This window comes from Hippoglossus stenolepis, chromosome 6 (assembly GCF_022539355.2).
Source record: "Hippoglossus stenolepis isolate QCI-W04-F060 chromosome 6, HSTE1.2, whole genome shotgun sequence".
Classification (NCBI taxonomy): domain Eukaryota; kingdom Metazoa; phylum Chordata; class Actinopteri; order Pleuronectiformes; family Pleuronectidae; genus Hippoglossus; species Hippoglossus stenolepis.
Window position 1 is genome coordinate 22,809,112 of NC_061488.1, and position 18,320 is coordinate 22,827,431.

At 39.8% G+C, this 18,320-nt stretch overlaps 1 protein-coding gene across 1 annotated transcript in view; it reads right to left on the bottom strand.

Moving 5' to 3' along the window:
• The window catches only part of LOC118111682 (copine-9), a 79,125-nt gene extending 63,622 nt beyond the window's left edge, over positions 1–15,503 (bottom strand). Inside the window, exons 1-2 of the mRNA XM_035160491.2 lie at positions 15,105–15,503; positions 10,754–10,794 (exon numbers count right to left, since the gene is read on the bottom strand). Coding sequence (XP_035016382.1) covers positions 10,754–10,794; positions 15,105–15,184 — 121 coding nt within the window. The 5' untranslated portion in view covers positions 15,185–15,503. The remainder of the gene's footprint in view (positions 1–10,753; positions 10,795–15,104) is intronic.
• Positions 15,504–18,320: the final 2,817 nt, after the last annotated feature.

The following is an 18,320-nucleotide window of genomic DNA, read 5'->3' on the forward strand; positions in this document are numbered from 1 at the left end:
ATTTGATCATTGTTCAACAAGTCGATATCACAGCTGCTGTGAATCCTACCGGTCTGAATATCGATTTCAGGCTCTGGACCAAATCAACTGACAGAACATTGTCCACTCAATGTTCTTCCTAATGTTTTTTATCGAGAGAATCAATTATGGTATAAAATCAATAACTTTTTACAACTGTTTGGATTTAGAAAAGTTAGCAATATGACAGGAACAGTGGAAATGAAAGATGCCTAAATGTTACAATACTTTAAACTAAAACAGACAGCTGTCGTAAGAGTAAAAGCAGAAAAAGGAAAAGTGAAAAGAATTTGCAGCTGTGAAGAGAAAGAGCACTAAACTGGAAATATGTCGTCTCTCTGCTCTCAGTGCTTCTATTTATTCATGTCTATTTGAAACATCAATAACAAAAATCACTATTTGCGAGCAGCATCTTAGTTCTTCACTTTAGACAGAAGCGCACATTGATTGCAGACTTGTACATCCTCCATGTGTGGGCAGATACCGGTGGGCTTCAGGTAATTTGATGGAGGAGTAGGAGAAAGTCAAATTTAATTTAAGCAATGGCCAGGCAACGTGATACAGCGTCCCCAAGGACAAACTCTGAGCCGTCAATAAATTAGATAAGAAGAAGTGCATCAGAGGCTTGCTGTGGTTTGGCACATTCTTGTACAAAAGTGAAACACACAAACAAGACGCGCGCACACACTTTTTGCTCAAAATAGTTGGCCAAGGTTGATGACTAAAGCTCTATAAAAGGACTGACATCAGTTTTGATCATTTTTCGAGGATCATGACAAAGGATCTGACTATTTCAGGAGTAAGACACAAAGCAATGACACAAGGCTGCACTGAAATGACGTCCGAGTATCATTAAGTATCATCCGAGATGAAGTGTGGTGACTTTTGATTCATGACTTACTCTTTAGTTTTTTCCCAAATGGGCCATCATGCGCTGCCGTGCTCCGTGGTTTCGTCGCACGTCTCTCGTGGACCCTGAACTACAGATGTGTTAATGATCAGTGGCTGTGATCCCTGAAAACCTCACAAAATAATATGCACTCACAGCCTCAGACTCTCTCAAAGAATTCTTCTTGGCCTTTGTTCACTTGTGGTACACAGCTTTGTTTCTCCAGCTCTGCCTCCAGATTTACAACAGGCAGATACAATCTATAAAAGAAATCTATAGTCTTCAGCATGAAAATTTCATACCCGACTTGGGAACAGATGTTTCTTATAACCAGTGTTAAAAGCTTAGTCTGGTTACATTTTGTTTTTAATTAATACTATTAAATTAGTCAAATGAAAAAAGTTAAATATACCCATCAATTTGACATCTGGCATTTAAGATTGACATCTGGCATTTCATGTACAATGTTAAAAAACAGATATGCAGTAAGAGCAGTAAATGTCAAAATGTATAAGCGATGCTCACAAAGCAGATCTGCACACATGGACACACTTAACATAAAATATTAAAAAGACAGGGGTAGAAAAGCCCCTGAATCAAACATAAATAACTAACTATAATATGTTGCCTCTAGATTCAGCAATATTTATAAAACTCTTTAAAATGGAGCTGCAACAGGCAGTTTTCTTTAATTAGAATTCAGTCTGTTTATTTAATTAATGAATAGTGTCATGGTTATGACTCTGAACCATTTATTCTTTTATGAAGAGCGTTTTCAGTTTGATTATTACCTCCTTGTGTTTCATGTCTATCCATGTGTTTATGTTTGTATTTGACCTGTTCCTGTGTTTCATGATTTCCCACTCTCTGTTTCTTTCTGTGTTTCATTCTGTGTTAAGATTTATGTTTTCTCCCTGTGTTCTGTTTCCTGGTTTATTTTGTAGCTTCTGCTCCTTGTGTGTTTTCCATCTTGACTTCCTGTCTTTGTCCTGTTTCCCGCCCTTGTGATTGTCTGCACCAGTCCTCAAGTGTTCCACCTGTGTTCAATTGCCCCTGCCTTCCCTGTGTATATAAGTCTCTGTGCTTCCCCTTGTCCAGGCCCAGTTGGTCTCGTATTGCACGCAGCGTTCCAGCGATCTCACCAAGTCTTGTCTCGTCTCATGTTTTTTCGACCACGTTTGCCTAGATTTTGACCTCGTTTTTGCCTCACGCTCGAATATCTTTGCCTGATGATTTTGACTTCCTGTGTACCGAACCCTGCCTGGTAATAAAGACCACTTCTTTTTGAAAACTGAATTCTGTCTGCGAGTTGTGCTATTGGGTCCCAGTTCTAGTACGAAACCTTACAAATAGTGTCATAAAAGAATGAAAAGTAGTCACGATATGTCTCCGAGACTCAAGTTGACATTTTATGAAGTGTTTTATGAATAAAACAAAGGCAAATATTAACCTTGGTATATTTCAATGCACATAATGGAAGCTGAAAGAAAACAATTATCTTTTTCTTTCAGCTTCCATTATTTCCATTGAAATATACCAAGGTTAATATTTGCCTTTGTTTTATACATAAAACATGTCTCAACCTTGTAATTTAAATGCCAGATGTCAAACTTGACTCATAGAAAACTGATGGGTATATTAATTTTTTTTAATTTTACTAATTTAATTGTATTAATTGATTAATATATATATATACATACACACACACACACACACACACACAGTATACTATTATATTGCTCTTAAGTGTACTACAGTGAATTTACACTCATTTATAGCAAATTATTATTTACACTCATTCATATTCATTTGTATACCATACCTGCAAATATATGTATACATCTGTTTTAATATCTCATACATAATGCACAAAAACAGTTACCCCATGCAATTATCCTGTGCCATTGCAGTTTACTTTTTACTTGTTTACTTGCAATTACATATTTCTGAATCTGAATCTTTCTCTGTAGTAAAAGGTGTATAATATTTAAATATTCTCTGTATTTCTATTTCATTTTCTATTTCTTTGCCTATTGTATTCTCACACATTCTCAATCTGACTCTCTGCGGCTGTAACGACTGAATTTCCCTACAATGGGATGGAAAACGTTTTATTTTATCTCATCTTATAGAATGAATCATATAGCATTAATATAAGATGTCTCTATTACAGCTGACATAATTTATTCATCTGCACTCATGCGAACTGATTGCACCAGTGCAAGACATTTACTCACTTCCGAACTATTTTACCTTCCTTTCCACAACTTCACTTACTGATTGAAGGAACTAATGATGCGATCTTTCTTTCACTTGCACTGATTAAGCAGATGATCAGACAGAAGAGTGACAGCAGCACCACAGCAGGGCTGAATACTTTAACACATCTCAATACTCATATTTAAATATCTTTCTCTATCATGAGGAAGTAATAGTCAGAGGAAGAAACAATGCGTGGTCCCTGTCACAGCACAGTCATACGCTAACAGTCACCACGGACTCAGAGAGCGTTGGAGCCGTTCAGTCCAGCCTGACGTCTCCCATCTCTACTTCCATCACTGTTAGCTCTGTGGTTTGGTCAGTTTGGGTTGTTTACACCTTGGCTGTTATTCCTGCTTCACTCTGTGCACAATGACACGTCAAAAAAAAAAGTGAGATGACTTAAGACCAAAGAACCCCCTTAAATTTTGGTGCAGATTCCAGATTGGGGGACGGATCCAGGATTTTCTTTTCACTTTCTTTAACTTTGTCAGGTAGGTATGTGAACATTTTCATGGATGTCTCAGATAATAATTCACGGATCTTCTTGATGAAAAAAAAAAATCAAGCATGTTTAGGGGACTGATATCTATGTGTGTGTACAATTTAGTGCAGATCCAAAGGAAAATCGGGATTGAGTGAATTTAAATGTGGTTTAAATCTGTTTGAGTAAAACTGAGCTTTTGACTTGGGAAAATTAAACAAGTCCAACCTGAATCTTACAATTTTGTCGATAACAGGCATGTGCAGTATAAAAAATGAAAAAGATAGTCCAGCCAACGTGACCGAACTCTCTGGTATCCTCAATCTAGTGTGAAAGTTTTGTCCACCAAACGATATAGCCGAAAAGATGGGTGTTCACACCAGGAATAAAGCTACGAAATAAAGAAACTAATAATATGGTGCAATGGAATTTACTTAAAGCTAAGTTATAATGCAATCCCCAGCAGGGGATGACGTCTGACATCATATATAAATAAATAGTTCCCTCTAGGAATCTGCTGGCGAAGCAGAAGCAGCACGTCTCAGTTGTGTCTGTCGGGCAATTCATCTTGTTCTTTCTCTCCTGACGAAACATATTTGAATCATGGTCAAAGGTAACAGAAGAAAAGGCATTTCCATTGAAAATATTGCATTTAATATTAGCAGTGTAAATGCATCACAACACAAACAGACAGACTTTCTTATTAATGGGAAATAATTGATCAGTATTGTACAAATTCATACTATTATAACACAAGGCTTTAAAAATCTGGATACTGTATTTATATTTCATGCCAATGCTGTTCTCTGATGTTTTATTCATTGAATAGCAATGACGTATACAGTGGCAGAGAAAATTACCCAAGTGGTTTCAAAAAGTGCTTATTTTGCTGGCAGGCACATAGCTGTATATACACTCACCAAGAATTTCTTGAGGAACTTATTTTCTCTCAAAACAGACTCAGTTCTTTGCGGCACACAAGACGCTGGAAATGTTTGAGATTCTGCCGATTTCTACACTGCACATCCATGCTGTCAATCTCCTGCGTTATCACATCCCCAAGGTGTTCCGCTAAAGTACACTGAGCCCAGTGTCACGCTCACAAAACCAGTGTGAGACAACTTTTGCGTCGAGACATGGTGCATTATCATAATGGAAGTATGTATCCATACCATCACTAAGGGCCTAAAATGTGCCAAACACCATTCCCCACACCATTGCAACACCAGCATTGACTGTTGACAAAAAAACTGGTTGGATTCATGCTGCTTACACCAAATTGTGACCTGACCAATCTACAGCCTTCGCAGGAATCAAGATTCAGACCAGATTATTTTTTTTTAGTCTTCAACTGTCCCGTCTTTATCTACTGCCACCTCAGATTTCTGTTTTTGGCCGACAGGAGAGGAACCTGACATGGTCTTCTGCTGTCGTAGTCCATCCACCTCAAGGTTGGACATGTTTTTCATTCTGAGATGCTTTTCTGCTCATCACAGTTGGTTATCGGAGTAACCTCCAACCAGTCTGGCTGTTCTCCTCACCAGAAATCATGCTACGCTCAGTCAAATAGATGTTTTCTCCATTCTGATGTTTGATGTGAACATTAACCGAATCTCCTGACATGCCGGATTTTATGCCACCACAAGATGGCTGATTGCTTAACTGCTTTCAATATGCAGACTCACAGGGTGTGTGTATGTATATATATATATATATATATATATATATAGTGTACAAGTATACAATGAGTATAAGCTGGGTCCCAATTCAGGGGCCAGATCGCTCTGAGGTTGTATTTTAAGACTGATGGAGTCACAGCAATGCTGGGCTCATTCTGAAAGCTTCTCCAAACCCAGCCAAGACATACGTCTCTCCATTCCTGAGCAAGGAAGGATCCAAGATAGCAACCTATCCCTGGGAGTCATTGCTCGCTGATGACGACGCTAGCTCTGCTGGCAGCTCAATTTAGCCAACAATGTAATGGTGAGGGTGAAAAACGCTTGTGATGCAATAGGAAATCCTCTGTAGACCAGACCATCTTATTTCCCTTCAGCCTTATTTACTCGTCCTCTGAGGCATGCAGCCCCTGAATTGGGACATAGCCTATACTCTCCACATAACTCCACCTAGACAGCCGACAAGAAGTGATGAATTGTGACTGATTTCAAAGTGATAAGTGATAATTTGAGCACTTGAATTGCTCTGCCTGTGGCAGGCTCTGATGTCGCTGATACCCTGCTATTGTTTGTTTTTTGACCTAGCTGAGTATTGTGTATTTTTTGCTCTCTGTATCCTGGAAAGACTTTTACACTGTTACACAATGAGCAGACCTGCCAGACAAGTGAGTCTCATTAAGCACGTATAATTCAATTAAATCACTTACACGTGAAGTGGAAAAAGAATGTTAGACTAATTGAGTGGGTCAACCTCCTGTCTCTTGTATGGCACCCACACTGTTAATTACTTCCTTCCAGTCATAAACCACAGTCACATTACTGCCATGGCATTTGGCCCCATGTATAAACTTGCTGCCAAATATGAGACAGCTGTAAAGGCTGGACACTCACAGCAGGGATCAGCTGTGAGAGTAAACCAGTAAATCGTAATGCTTGGCATACACTGTGCCCCTTCACAGGTTCTTAAATTCCACCTCACACTGTACGAGTAAATTGTCTGAGATGGAAAGAAAAAGCTCCCAATTTTTGTGCTCACACTGTACGTTCCCCTGGCCCTTCTAGACCAGCTCTGGACGGGTGTTCTCGTCAAAAAAGAGGGAGTTGTTTGTTTGCTAACAAGTGAGAAACATGGTTCCTTATATATGATCATATGTGTCATTCTGTGTGGGGAAACATTCAAAAAGAGGAGCATCGGAAGATGGACACGCAAGTTGCTTGGAAGACGTGCGCATTTAGGTTTAGCCATTTTGCAGAAAGAAAAAACTACATTTGAGGCTACTACCTAGCTTAGGTTACCTATCTGGAGATTTAAGAGATGTGGTCCAATTTATGAAAAGGCCTGTGAATAGGTACTCAGATAATCTGATAAGTGGATACAATAACATCTCTCAATATTTTCAAAACAGATTGATGTGAGTCACATAATGACAATCACTTTGTTCAGAAATATCAGTTCACATATTGGATGGAGAAACATTCTGTTGCGCTGTAATTTCCTGGATGGTAGTGAACATGTTGTCAGATAAGAGCTCGTTCAGTCAGTCAGTTGAAGTCCATATGAAAGTGACTTGTTCCAGGTAGAGCCGTGTGTTTTTTCTCTAAATGATTAGAAAAGTGGCAGTTAGCAAGGCAGGAAACAGCCCTGCGAGGAGTGATGCTGGTGGGGGCGGGTTGTAAAATACTCTCCAGGAGGACTGGTTTGAGTAAAACTGACACACCACTGAATTACCAGCCAGGGAAATGCAGTTGCTTTCATTTGTATGTAGAACATGCCCAAACCCTTCTGCCAAACAGTGAACACAACAGATAAAACACTGTGTGATTCTGTGTTTTAGTGCCAGTGGAGAATTTCACACTCCTTATATTATTATACTGTATGAAACCTCAGGATGATCAAAGCCTATACAGGAGATTGTGTTTGCATTTGTTAGTAGGATTACGGAATTACAGAAGTACAGTAGTCTATAAGCACATATGTATGTTACTGCCAGTGATCAAGTCGATATAAATTTAGCCCGGACTGAATGCTGCCACATGTGGGTGCTTGGCACTCTATGGGTGCTCGAGAACCGGACCACCAATGGACTTTGTGCCTATGCTGTTCTCCTATTGCACTCCTGAGAGACACATTTATGCAAATATTTCAACTAAAATGAATTTGCAAACTTCAAAATCACTGCTGCACCTCAAACTCGTATTACTTGTATAATTCAATTCTAATTCCTACTTTCCTCTGTTTCTATTCCACCATTTTAAGTGTTTTAAAATGTTTGTTTTTTCCATTGTGGAAAGAATCTCATCATATAGTACAACGTACTTGAATTAAGTTTTAAACCATGAATCTCTACTGTTCCTCTTGTGTGTGCTGTCTGTGGTAGGTTAGGCTACAGTTCTTGTTGTGTCTCTCCAGCTGTGGTGCACTTGACAACAGGCAGAATACATAATCACATCTGTTTATGTTGCCTAGACCGAAAGAAAGACTCCTGCACTACTTCTCCTTGTCTGTACTGGGCAGAGCCCTGATGCTCCTTCAGGCTGACCTCACATCTGCAGCCAGTCAGACATTATCAGCAGGACCTCAAGACCCGCCTGGGAGAGGAGTGAGACAGCTGTGATCTCCAGCTGGGATTTGTGTAAGTGTAGTTTAAATCCTGATTATCAGGCTGAGTGGGTGAAACATTTGTCTGAGAAGGTTTCTTTGGCTATTGACACTTCCTCAAAAGTGAAGCCAATCTGTCTCGATCGTCCCCTGGTGGTTGGCTACAGTATAGGCCATAAACCCTGCCTCCTCCATGTTAGTAGATAGGACATGAAGTACAAAGTCAAAGTACACGTAAAAAAAAAAAAAAGGCACTATCCCCCTGATCGTTACTGCGTAGACTTTGTCTCCAGATGACATAATCGCCAGAAGATGAGTTTGGAACAGGAATATTTCGGAGTCATTTCTGGATAGCGTGTGGGAGTGGAGACACGTTGTCCATCTTTATACATTCTATCCTCTAGGCTGTCAAAAGCATAACACTGCTTTCCTGTTCAGAAGCAAGAAGACTGTGGTAAACATAGACAAATTTACAATCAGGATGAAAGAGGGATAAATGACTAGAACTTGTAACAGAGCAATTTGGATTGTGAGGTGCTGAGAACATGCACTGCCTGTAATGATCTTCACAAAGCTTTTTGGCTTGTCAGAGTCTTTCCAGGGGGACAAATGCACTCAGTCTTGGTGTCATCACTTTCAAGGCTTAAACTGTTCCATGGCATTTTTTTTCTATATGGCCTTGTCTGCCACACATTTTGCTCCGTGACAGGAATCAGTGACAGACCCAGCCCCAGCTACTGATTAAACATACAGTAGCTGGGGCTTTAGCTTTTCCTCCTCAGAAAAATGATTGCGTCCACTGATCCCCTGAGACAGGCAGTTATTTTTTTATGTTTAAGACATAGACGAAGATGTCAAGAGAGCTTTTGGTGAAAAGTACAGACGCCAGTGTCAACAGTCTGTTAACAAAATCATGTGATCTCGGCAATGGAATTAAAACGTTCCGTCCTGCCTCTGCCTCCTGCACCACTCCTCACCTGAGCACTGTGTTTCCGTGTTGTTGTCCAAGCCCAGCTCCTCAGACAGTTCATGTCTGAAAACAGCTTGGGAGTATAAAGTGTGGTCTACATTACATATTATTAATTCATTATTTTGATAATGTCAGCATGTGGTACGTCACTACCGTTTCTTCCAAATATATATATACCAGATTTATTATATTGGTAACACATCTGACTATAGGGCAGATGGGCAAAACTCGACACAAACTATATCAATGCAGGATTCGTATCCACCACATACTACTACTACTACTGAAAAAATATGTGGTAAATTCTTTCACTTTGAAATACTCATAATAATATGATGCATTTTCCATCTAAAACAATCTGACACTATCAGCTGTCCCAAACTGAGACTCACATCAAGCTGATCACCAAAGTATTGATTATAGAGTCCGACAAAATGCCTGCAAAATTCATTTAACATCGATCGACACACAGAAGGAGTGTGAGCTGTCTTGACGTTAAAACCAGAAATCAGAAAATATCCACCACCACTGCATCATATAAAATCCAGGTTCTGGCAAAACTGCTGGTGCTCATAACCAATTCTGCACCTTCAGCTAACAAGGAGGGATATTCTCCTTCAGATAGTCAACATTTTCCACACAGTGCTTCTGTGAAATGTGCAGTTTAAGGAACGGAAATAAAAAAATGTAATCCATCAAATCATCAGTAATTTTGGTACGTTTTCTAAGCACCTGCATCCTAGAAGACAAGAAACCCGTCTATGCCATAAGCCACTGATTGTTCTTCATTGTGATTGTCTGGTTGGTGTGCTGGAGCTTTTCAGTAGAGACCAAGCTCATTTAATGTTTGCATGAATCTGAAATGCCACAATAACTAATAGGAAAGAGATAATTTTATATGAGGCTACATTAGCCACAGGGCAAGGTCTCCACTCTTTAAGAAATTATTTATTTATTTAGCAATGAGGTTTATATATATATATATATACACAGTATATATGACTTTTCTCAAAGCTATAGAGTTAACAGTAAACAAGAAATGACTAAAATGGGCACCTTACTGAATCAAAATCAGGAATTGTGTGTGGATGTTGGGATATATAATTGACCCCTCTGTAAATGGTAGCCTCTGATTTAGAAAAATCCTTGATCTGCCAACGGCTATTTTTAATCTGAATACAAACGTGCATGTCATTTGGCAAGTGGCCTTGGTTTAAAGTCAAGTTTCCTGACTGTTAGACATTGTTGACGTCTTATTTGAAAGTTTCCCTAGACATGATTCTCTTTCATTTAGGTTTAGGATTGTAAATTTTAATCCTACCCGCAATACCAAAGAGAACAAAAAAATGTAGCTGTCGTGTCTTCTCTGAGACTCTATGTGACGGGTGAATAGCCACAGGACTTATTTCAGTGGTAGACTGGGTAAATACAGTGTCAGGGATGGGAGTTTTGACCCCTCCATTGTGTTCCCAATCTGAAAGCCTCCCTCCCTTAATTCCTCCTTCTGTAAATTTTCCGATGCGTCACATACTGAAGGCCAGACAACCTCACATCCTGACAACCTTCAACCTTCACTTTTCAATCTCCCTCCAGTCTATGTCCTTTACTGCCCCTTTCCAATTTTTATCAGCAGTGTTGTCACACACTAATAGGTCTGACCTTCTTCAGGTTATTTACCAGTACCAGAGCAGAGTAAAGCATCGTTCATGTTATTGCTTTTCTTGCTGTGAGAAAGCATAAATAAATATCAAGTTGATCTGGTTTTAATTGATAATATATTATTCTCTAAAGCAACAAACAGTGTTCTTTTGGCAGCAGCATTTCAAAGCAGATTCATATTTAAAGAGTTTATACATACCAGGATCTGACTTGGAGAACGTGTCCACATCCAGGAGACTCCTGTGAAAACAGAAAAGGTGAAGGTAAAAGTGTATTCTTTCAGCCATTTTTATTATTTTGGAATGATTCCCCTTCGTTCCTTGCTCTACAAAATGTCTCTACAAAGTCTCGTCTAAGCCCCTTAGGGGACAGATTGAAATTGTTCCCAAATCGCTGTGAGAATTGACCATCTCAACATATTGTGCTGCCGAACCTAACACAATAACAAGTCAGGCTAATGAAGACCTTAAGGAGGAAAATGATGAGGAAGGAAGAATAAATAATTTAATGAACTCCCCACTGTAAACAATGCCCGCCATATGAAAGTGACACTGGTCCTTGGACATATACTGTGTTTATCTTTCTACTAATTCCAGAAATCTTGGAACATCTCCAGAGCCATGTGTTCGCTCCACACTTGGCATGTGTATTGTTAAGGGCCCAAGGTAGAAGAGGTGGGAAGTAACAAAATACTTTGCTGTGACTGTACTAAAGTAGATTTTTCAGGCCTGTCTGCTTCTTCTATTGTTTTAATGCATTAGAGGGAAATTCTTTTTTACTTATTGCAATACATTATACAAATTTCCTCCTCGACAATATTTCGTGCTGACACATCTTTTCTTGCTTTATCTGCATTTTTCTGTAATTCTTTTAAAATGTTATTTTAACCAAGAGTGGTTTAAGTTATAGTCTTCAAATTATATTAATGTGCCATGAGTCACTGTTTGCTTTGCAGAGATACAGCCAGTAGAGACAGTCTTCAGAGGGGAACTTTTTGCTTCCATACTTGAGTGCATTTCATAGCCTGTACTTTTATACCTTTGCTTGAGTAAAGAGGTTGATTCAATACTTATACCTTCACTTGGGTCATTTTCAGTAGCTGTACTTCTACTTGGGTAAAGAGTGTGTGTACTTTTTCCACCTCTAGAAGGAAATGCAGTGTCCCATTTGGTGTATTAATAAAGTTTGAACACACAGGGGATTAGCACAGTGTACCAGCTGTGGCTGGGACTCATCAGCGTAAAGGACCTCACGACAAGAGGTGTGCTCACAATAACAACAACTGATTCTCCAATTCAGGGTCCTGAGCCAAGCTTTAAATAAACTGTCATGCCCAAAGCAAAGTGAGGACCCAAATGCAGATGATGCACACCTTTTGTTTTTACTTACAAACATGGTAGAAATGTATCCAAATATATGGTGGAAGTGGTATCCCAAAAAACTGAAAAGGCAGGGTGAAAAAACATAACTTGATCAAATCTCAAACACTAGGAACAAACTCTGGGACCCGATGAACTGACAGACAGGAGGAAACTCAGGGATAACAAGACACAGATGAAACTAATAAGGACGGGGCCGGTCATCAACAGAGGAGAGAAACCAGACAGGAAGTAAAGTGAGAGACAAGAAAATAAGTTTTCAAAATAAAACAGGAAACATAGAACACACTGTACAAACAAATACAAATCCAAAATGTACAAAACAACGTTCAAACTCAAGTAGATTGTGAGTCCAAAACATAAATCAAAGTCCAAAAATGACTTAGTCCTCTAGAGTTCTTTGGGTTCAGAGTCCAGCAGCAGGCCTTTACTTGCTGCAGTTCAGTTACTGCAGGTCACTTTTACAGCTTCAGAAAAAAAGGCTGAAGCCAGAATCATCACAGACCAAGAAAACAGCCAAACCTAAACAGGCAGGTTTACAACAGCCACTACATTACAAAACTTCAAATGTTATCAATATTAATGTGAAGAGACTCCACATTTTAGCATATAGAGGCACACTGCCCACACAGCTAAAGTAATAAACTGTGTGAATGATTTAAACCACATATGTGATGATTAAGCTTTTGCAAAAATTACCTGTGCATTTTGGGTAATTTACAGGCAATCTCGTGATTTGGTGGCATTTGAACACATCAATTTAAAAATATAGTATGACTGATTTTATTATTGACCATATAGGTCACAGGCTTCTGGTAAATACTGGCCATATTTGAAAATAATCAGTTTTTTTATCTCACATAGTGTCATGGATGTGACCGCAGACAAAAATCAAATCAAATATTTGAAAGATGTGGCACCGCAGGTATTGCACTTCCCTGTACAGTATGAAGTTTGGTTTGGTTACATTAGTAGACTTGATTTTTAAAATAATTTATAATGCCTATGTAAAGAGGACACAAATTTGATCTGTTTTAAAATTTGTATCTGATTTATCTGATTTACTTTTTCTTAACTTCCTAAATTTGTTAAGGACTAGATCAAACTTAATAAAGTAATAAAATACTGTCTTGGTTAATATTCAGAATGGGTGGAGTGTAGACAGAAAGAAGCATTTTCTATGGGATTATAGCAGAAAAAGTGATAATCTGCCAACCAGCATCTCATTACAGATAGTTGTATGTGGGAATATTTAGTCTGTTCAGTCCCCTGTTATTAGACAAAGTTCCACACGTAATCCCCTTAAAACCACAAGTTGTCATGTTTTACATTCATGAATTAACATATTAATAACGAGGTTGTAGAGGTGCTGGTGGTTCTGACAGAAAGAATCAGGTTAGCTTTCTTCTTCTGCTCTGTCTTTATATTAAGATAACCAGCTGCTGGCTGATGCATTTCTTCTTATGTAACTAAAGATCTCACAAAAAAATCTAAACAAAAAAAGCATGAAAGAGACCAAGAAGTACAATGGCACTCACTAGAGCGCATACCTCCACTAAGGCCAAACAGTCCTAGTTCTTATAAATGAAAAATAAAAGGCAAAGGAAGTAGTCTGATGATCCAAACTGCACGAACTGCAACACCAAAAATGTCTCAAACAGTATTTCCTGAGAAACGGAGTAATAAAAAAAAGCAGAATCCATAAAAAGATCCTGGATCTGCCCCTCTAACCAAATCTGCTCCAGAATTTCTTGTTTCCATCCCTCATTATAAGCAATATTTTCATTGTGAAAGGTGTTTATTATGTATAAATATTCTCTGTATTCTTTTTTTATTCTATTGGCTTCTTTATTCACTTGTCTATCTCATTTTGACTATCTGCTGTAAATGGGGAATATGAGATCAATACAGTTTTATCATATCTTATTACTTGCAAATCAGTAGTACTTTTGTGTAATCCTGCTAAAAATATTGTCTCTTAGTAGAGAACATACCTCCACCAACAATCCTACACATGACTTTCTCGTTCTTATAGTAGGACTATAAAAAGAAAAAAAGAAAGTGATCTGATAACCTAAAGGATTTATATGTCTTTAAAGACAGTTTAAGAAAGGGTAATGGATCAGCCCACATCCAAATGTAATGGGTTCTTCCCAGGCCCAGGCACCATCCCTCCCCAAAGCTTGTGGATATTGATTTAGTAGTTTTTGTGTAATCTTAATTGCTAAAACATAAACCCAACAAACAGAAACAGGTGAAAAATAACCTCCTTGGCAGAGGAAATTAAAATACACTGCTGTGCAAAACCCTGACGTAAACTTAACGTCAATACCAAATGTCTGAAATGTCATTTGGGCTGTTTTTAATATTTGGGGGCCAATGAAAACCCAAGAAACTGCATCATTTACTGTATCTCATCTAATGGGCTTAGCCTCCGTCAGAGGTTTGGGTTTGTGTAACTCAGGTGTCTGGTCACTTCCAGTCTAGCTGATCTCAGGAGGGACCATACAGGAGCAACAACCATTCATTATTCAGGAGCAGATCAAAAAGGCAGTCAGCACAGCACCAGGCAGCCAGGCAGGCAGGCAGGCTGACAGTCGGCACAAACCCTGACTGAGTTCCAGTGCTCTGTCAGTCAGTTGGACGGTCGGAGAGCAGAGCAGTCAACCATTCAGCCATGTCAACCTGCCACAACACACCAACAAGCGGGCACATGTATGAGCTGTTGAACACATTCCACTGCTTCATGCAGTAGGTCAGCCATAGAGCAAAACCCGTTGTGGTTGCCTGTCCTGTGAATATCATCTGTTGGGGGTCACTGCATGGCTGGAAGCAAATCAGGAGCCAGTCTATAAAGGGTGTTTAATCGCTTTGATGCATGAAGGCGGCAGGTGATGAACCAGTTACAGATACCTGAAGGCAAATGTCAGGCATAAAACACAGCGAGGGGTCTGCTCACAGCACCTGAGCTATACAGCTCCTCACATAGATAGATGGATAGATAGATAGATATATAGATATATAGATAGATAGATAGATAGATGGATAGAAGATAGATGTATAGATAGATGGATAGATAGATAGATAGCTGGATAGATAGATAGATAGATAGATAGATTAGATAGATAGATAGATAGATAGATAGATAGATAGATATGAATACGAGCTTACCTGCATGATACGGTAACTTCTATTTTAGTTGCAGGGACTCTGGTGTTGAGAGGGTCAAATTCCCCTATTGATGCCATCATCTCGACTCAACAAAGACGCATCCGCCAAGAAAGAAGAACCAAACCAAACTGATCATTTACAACAGGACTGTGTTTGCAGTAAATCCATTGTCGAGGTCTTCTGGAGCACAGAGCAGCGGAGGAGAGGAGCGGACAGAGAGAGAGAGAGGACTGGCAGAATGAGAGAGACGGAGAGGGTGAGAGGCGGTGAAAGTTGGTGAGGCAGATTTAAAGTTCATCCATCCTTCATGCGCTCACGGTGCGCGCCCCGCGTCTGTCCGGGGACGAGGAGGAGGAGGAGGAGAGCGCAGCCAACCGGAGGCACCGGCAACAGCACTGTGCTCTCCTCTCTCTCTCTCTCTCTCTCTCTCTCTCTCTCTCTCCGTGTGTGTGTGTGTGTGTGTGTGTGTGTGTGTGTGTGTGTGTGTGTGTGTGTGTGTGTGTGTGTGTGTGTGTGTGTGTGTGTGTGTGTGTGTGTGTGTGTGTGTGTGTGTGTGTGTGTGTGTGTGTGTGTGTGTGTGTGTGTGTGTGTGTGTGTGTGTTGTGTGTGTGTGCGTGTACCTCTCACCTAGACTGTTAACGAGCTTGTTCATGGAACGTGTTTCTCGGCTGAAATGTGCAAAGATTGGTCAGTAATTCCTAACGCGGAGGAAACTCTTTCTCATACATGTTCTCTCCTCCTCCTCAGCTGGAATTTGAGGTAGAAATTATTGACTTCAAGATTTTCTATTCTGTGGCACCATTAAATAGCTTAAGTGTTTTTAAAATATATGTTTTAAAATAATGAACCTGACATGTATGGTGGGATCAGCAGGTCCTTAAAAAAAAGACGTTGTCGATGTGTGTCATCTGAATTACAGGTAAACAAGGTATTTAAGAATCAGACAAACATCATTGAGGAGTAACAACAAAAAATACGTGTTAATGTTTAGTGAGAGATTAAAATGGTGATGGAAGAGGAACAACAAAGAGGGTTTTTAGAGGGAAACACAAGAGACCACGCCGACTCAATCTCCTGTAAAACATACAGAATAAATCATTATGTGCAAAAATAGATGTCTATGGATTGGTTCAGAGGTAATGGACAGTGAGCGTGATTGTATCCTCTCTCCTTTAGCCTTGTCACACATCAGTAATGACCAATAGATGTTTAGCAATAGATGTTTAGCTGTGTGTGTGTGTGTGTGTGTGTGTGTGTGTGTGTGTGTGTGTGTGTGTGTGTGTGTGTGTGTGTGTGTGTGTGTGTGTGTGTGTGTGTGTGTGTGTGTGTGTGCTCTAAGAAAATTGGTGTGTGTGTGTGTGTGTTGTGTGTGTGTGTGTGTGTGTTGTGTGTGTGTGTGTGTGTGTGTGTGTGTGTGTGTGTGTGTGTGTGTGTGTGTGTGTGTGTGTGTGTGTATGCTGTGGCAGCTAATTATCCAAAGAGGAGAAATCCTGTTTAGTTTTCATTTCAGTGCAGAGCAAAGCAGGTGTCTGACAAACAGTGAAAGGCTCCAGTACAGCTGCATCTTGCAAGGTCTACACATGCAGATGTCAGCATGTTACCCAAGGTTTACACACACAAAAAGAATCAAATACCAAATTATAATCAGGTTTTGTGCTGCAAAGATAGTATGCAACGCCACATTTATGGACTTCAATGTGAGTGGCTCCAGGTCAGATTTCACAGGTGGACTTGTAGTTCAATACCTCTCTTCAGCACACATTACCTGAACAACAGCTCCTGCACTCATGCCACATCAAACAGTGGCCCCACAACATGATGCTGGATAGTTAGTGTCACTTGACTGAATTAACTAGTTAATACTAAGAATGATAAAGAATGAAGTTACCACCGATGAGGTGCCCTCAAGCAAGGCATTGGCCGCCACCTGCTCTGCCTAAAGGTCAACAGCTCTGACTGTGGTTGTTTAACATTGATCTTGGTCTGAATATTGTGAGTAGTACAATATAACATATCATATTTGGTGTTATTTGGAGGTTTTTAGAAGTTTTCGAGCAACTTTCAAACAAGTAGAAAAAATGTACATGGGCAAATGTGTTAATCTTCATTTGTAAAATTATTTAGTTTGATTCACATACCTACAGTATGTAAATGTAATAAATTGTTTTAGATTAGAAGTATTCATGCAGCGTAAACTGAAATATCTGATTATGCTAATGAGGGCAATGCTAGTTAATTTATAAAACCATTAGTGGGAGAAAGATTTGTAACCTCAGGTTTGCTGTGTTATTTAGGATCTCATTTATATGCGTTTGGAATATGATGCAGATGAGTGACTTAACAAAAGTAATCATCTACATTTTTTGATTTATTCAGCAGCTGAACACACTTTTTCAAATGAAAATCAAATATTGTTTAAACAGCCCCTCAGCGTTACACAAGTTCCCACAAATGTGTTGCACACACATTCTGTCCACTTCATTCCACACAACCCAATCACTGGGTTAACCTCTTGAGACAGAGCAGTGACACCACCGGCTTGTTCTTCTATTGTACTTTAAACTACAGTACTAGAAGATTCATTCGAACGTGGGTGGGGTTCTTATTCGAACTGTAATGACCTCTTGGATTTAAAAAGATACAGCCAGAAGCTCATCAGACCGTCTGAAGTAGTTTGCCTCATGATCCAGTAGAGGGCGATCACTGTCAGCTTGACCTATTGCCTGCCCTCTGGACCTAGATCAAGTCAGTAATGTTACGTTGTTTTGCTATGAAAATGGAGGATGCTAGCAAGCAAAGCCGTCCTGAGCAGACAATCATGACACCAGAGCATGTGAAAGGTGGTGTGAGGAAGTATTTTGTGTCCTGCACTGTAGACAGGAAAGTAACGAACAGAGGTAAGGCCATGGGTTGGGCATTCAGGGCTGTAGCCCCACACCTTTTTTTGTAAGCCCCAAATAATTTGCCAGTCGCCACTTTCATCAGTATGTCACTACGCAGCTGACGATCAACCAGCAGGGAATGCCCCCGGCCACACTGGCATCGTGAGCAGCACGTGTGTGACGTGGAACGTCAGGCTTTTCATTTTGGCGCGCATGTTATCAGGTTAGGGCGTCAACAGTGTGCACAGTGTGGCTCAGTGTCTGTGTTGATGTACGCCTCTGATCGGAGAATCTCCTGCTGCTTTATTTAAATGTGACAAAGAGACTCTAGAGA